The following is a 2758-nucleotide window of genomic DNA, read 5'->3' as shown; positions in this document are numbered from 1 at the left end:
TTTGGTTCTATTTGAAACAACAATCCGTCAATCCCCAAAACTTATCTATAACTCAAAGTCAAAAAAACATCTGTGACCTCATTTCCTCATAATATTTAACATTCTTACAATGTCCCCAGGGCGTAGCACAGCTAGGGGCACATAGTTTCATGGTCGAGAGAACTAAGGTTCGATCCTCGAGATGTCATTGCTTGAGGTTAGTGTCCTGGCTATGCGCTTTTAGCTGTGTACCTGCATTTATCTCCCTCCATATATGTGGGACCGGCTTTCATTTTTTAGAATTTTAAAATAAGATGAAAAATTAATCCAATCAATGGAGTGGGAGCTTGTGGGGTTCCTTAACCCATTGACCTTGGTTTGTTGGTTTCAGACATTGTAGTGGAGAGGCGACGAGGGATCAAAATGTGTGGTGATGCAGCACGACAATCGGATCGACCACATAGAGTCACTCTGGGTGGCGCATGAGCGGCGTCCTTGGGACCTGTCGCTGCCCAACGAGGGTCGGATCCGGGCGTGGACAGCCAGGAAGCAGCTTCGTGATTCTGGATTCCTAATCCATCGTGTCGTTGTCTCTCTTTTCCTCCGCTGCTTGCAAACATCTGTCGAGATCGTCTGCACCCTCTGTTGCGTCGTTGATGACCACCAGCTCTTGCTCTCCATGGAGACAAGCTGCTATGTTTTCCTCGATCCCTCTCATGTCAAAGTACACCTCATTTTTCCTTGCTCGTTTCAGATTCTTCTCAAATATTGTTGTGATTCACCAATCTTTGCCCCTCAAATCATTTCTTCCTCATTGTAAAGGGGAGTAATTCAATTTACATGAAAATCTAAGATCTTTTTTTTAAAATCTGAGGTGGGGGGCGGTCACACCCCCTCGAGTGACTACGCCCCTGGCTATTATGAGAGTTCACTTCTCACATTAAAAACATACTATTAATAGTATAAATTTAAAGAAGAAAAAAATTACGTCTAGATATTAACGACGTACATTAAAAGCATACCGTTAATACTATTTATTTAATAACAACAATGGCGTGCAAGAATAGATACACTATGAATACTTTTATTTATTATCAATAGCATGTAGCACGCTGTGAATAGTTAAAAAAAATCAAAGAAAAAGTAATAAAAATATAAAGTTATCTTAAAAACAAATTAAATAAAAAACATGATTAAAAAACACCTAATCACTGGTTAAAAAAACTAAGTAAAAAAAATTAAAGCTAAGTAAAAAAAAATATGCAAGAAGTAAATCAAAATTACCATTAAAAGAAAACACAAATCGTAGGTTGAAAAACAACGTCGAAGCCACCCGAAGCAGTCGTCGCACAACTCTACCTCTCTGCATTAGTCGTCGCCGGTGTAACGACCCAATTTTCCTCATTAGGAGTTCTAAAAGTTCTTAAAAATATTTAGAAATACTTTAGAAAAATTCTAGAGATTTTTAGAAATTTTTAGAGTATTTTTATGCAATATTTGGAGGTCGTTTGATATTTTTACTAAACGAAAGAAGTTTTGACAAAAAATGTCCAAGCTGAGTTTTAAACCCGAGACCTCCGACCAAACCAAACCTTGATCGAATCCAGCTAACCAAGTATGCTGCGGATATTTTGTGAACATATAGGAACCAAATTATACTTAAGCCATAATAGGAACAGAAATACCAAAATAAAGGGAGCTGAGCAGAGTTCGAACGCGCGACCTCCAACTCGCGCCAAACCACAGCTGACCAAGTGCTCAGGCCGTCAGTTCTGTTTAGAATAGATAGTAAAATTATTTAAAGAAGTTAACCGAATATTGAAGTTATAAAAGAGGAGAACTTAGGGCTTGATTGATTACCCGTGACCTAAATTCTTTCCTCCCCTTTCTCTCACGCGCGGCGCGTCGGCATTCCTCTTCTCGGGCGAAGACGCAGCAGGGAGCTGGAGTTTCTCCGGCGGCCGACCAAAGAGGATTTCCGCGAGCTCTTCTCGGACCCGAGTCCCTCTCGTCAAGGAGAGCTCGTGGGTGCAAGGAAGAGCTGGGATCTCGAGCTCGCCGAAACCCTAGAAGTTATTTCCGGTTGTGAGTCAAAGAACAAGAGGTAAGTGCCTCCTCACCTGCAGAAGAGTAGTTTCGGATTCGTGATAGTTTTTGTGTTGATTTCGAAGAATGTTTTAAGGAGCTTCTATTTTTTTTGCTTACTGCCGTGAACCCTAAAGAAAGAAAGAGAAGGATTAGTTCAGTTCAAGCATGTGGGTTAGATTTCCTTCAAGCCTTGTAATTAGTATTCTCAGATTTCAACCCAAACCCTTGCTGTTTGTTACCTTAGTAGGCATGATCGGTTCATGTAGGGCCTTGTAGATTTCGGAATTGATTCATTGGTGATTTGGGTTCTTGGAGTTGGTTATAGTTTTGGTAGTAGATCTATAAGATGAAGTGTGAATTCATCTGAGGCTCCTACACATTTTGATGGGTTCAGAATTTCCTTTCTCTATGGACAGGTTAGTGGATTTCCATAGTTGATATGGGTTTGTAGTTCTAGAATTGTGGATAGATCTAGTACTCCATGACGTAAAAGTAAGGGGATTGTTGCTCCTTGTATTGGCATCGAATTCTTTTATTAGGACAGATTTTGGTAAATGTTAGATCAATTCTGAGCATGATTTCTACTCTTTCTAGATGATCCTAAATGTTGGTACAACACTTATTAATGACAAAACCTTTCTTCTAGATAGGGTAATGGTTAGTTCAGATAACTCTTTATCATGACTAAATG

General features: G+C 39.7%; 1 protein-coding gene across 1 annotated transcript; it reads left to right on the top strand.

Annotated features, from left to right (window-relative positions):
- The first annotated feature begins 412 nt into the window (after positions 1 to 412).
- LOC122050382 lies at positions 413 to 799 on the top strand. The gene has a single exon (XM_042611289.1). The coding sequence runs from the start codon at positions 413 to 415 to the stop codon at positions 797 to 799; it is 387 nt and encodes a 128-aa protein (XP_042467223.1).
- Positions 800 to 2758: the final 1959 nt, after the last annotated feature.

This window comes from Zingiber officinale, chromosome 3A (assembly GCF_018446385.1).
Source record: "Zingiber officinale cultivar Zhangliang chromosome 3A, Zo_v1.1, whole genome shotgun sequence".
Taxonomy (NCBI): domain Eukaryota; kingdom Viridiplantae; phylum Streptophyta; class Magnoliopsida; order Zingiberales; family Zingiberaceae; genus Zingiber; species Zingiber officinale.
This window is presented reverse-complemented; position numbering and strand designations above follow the sequence as displayed.

Bases quoted from the DNA above. Each gene is read 5' to 3' on its own strand.
- LOC122050382 (XM_042611289.1), top strand. From the start codon at position 413: ATGCAGCACGACAATCGGATCGACCACATAGAGTCACTCTGGGTGGCG.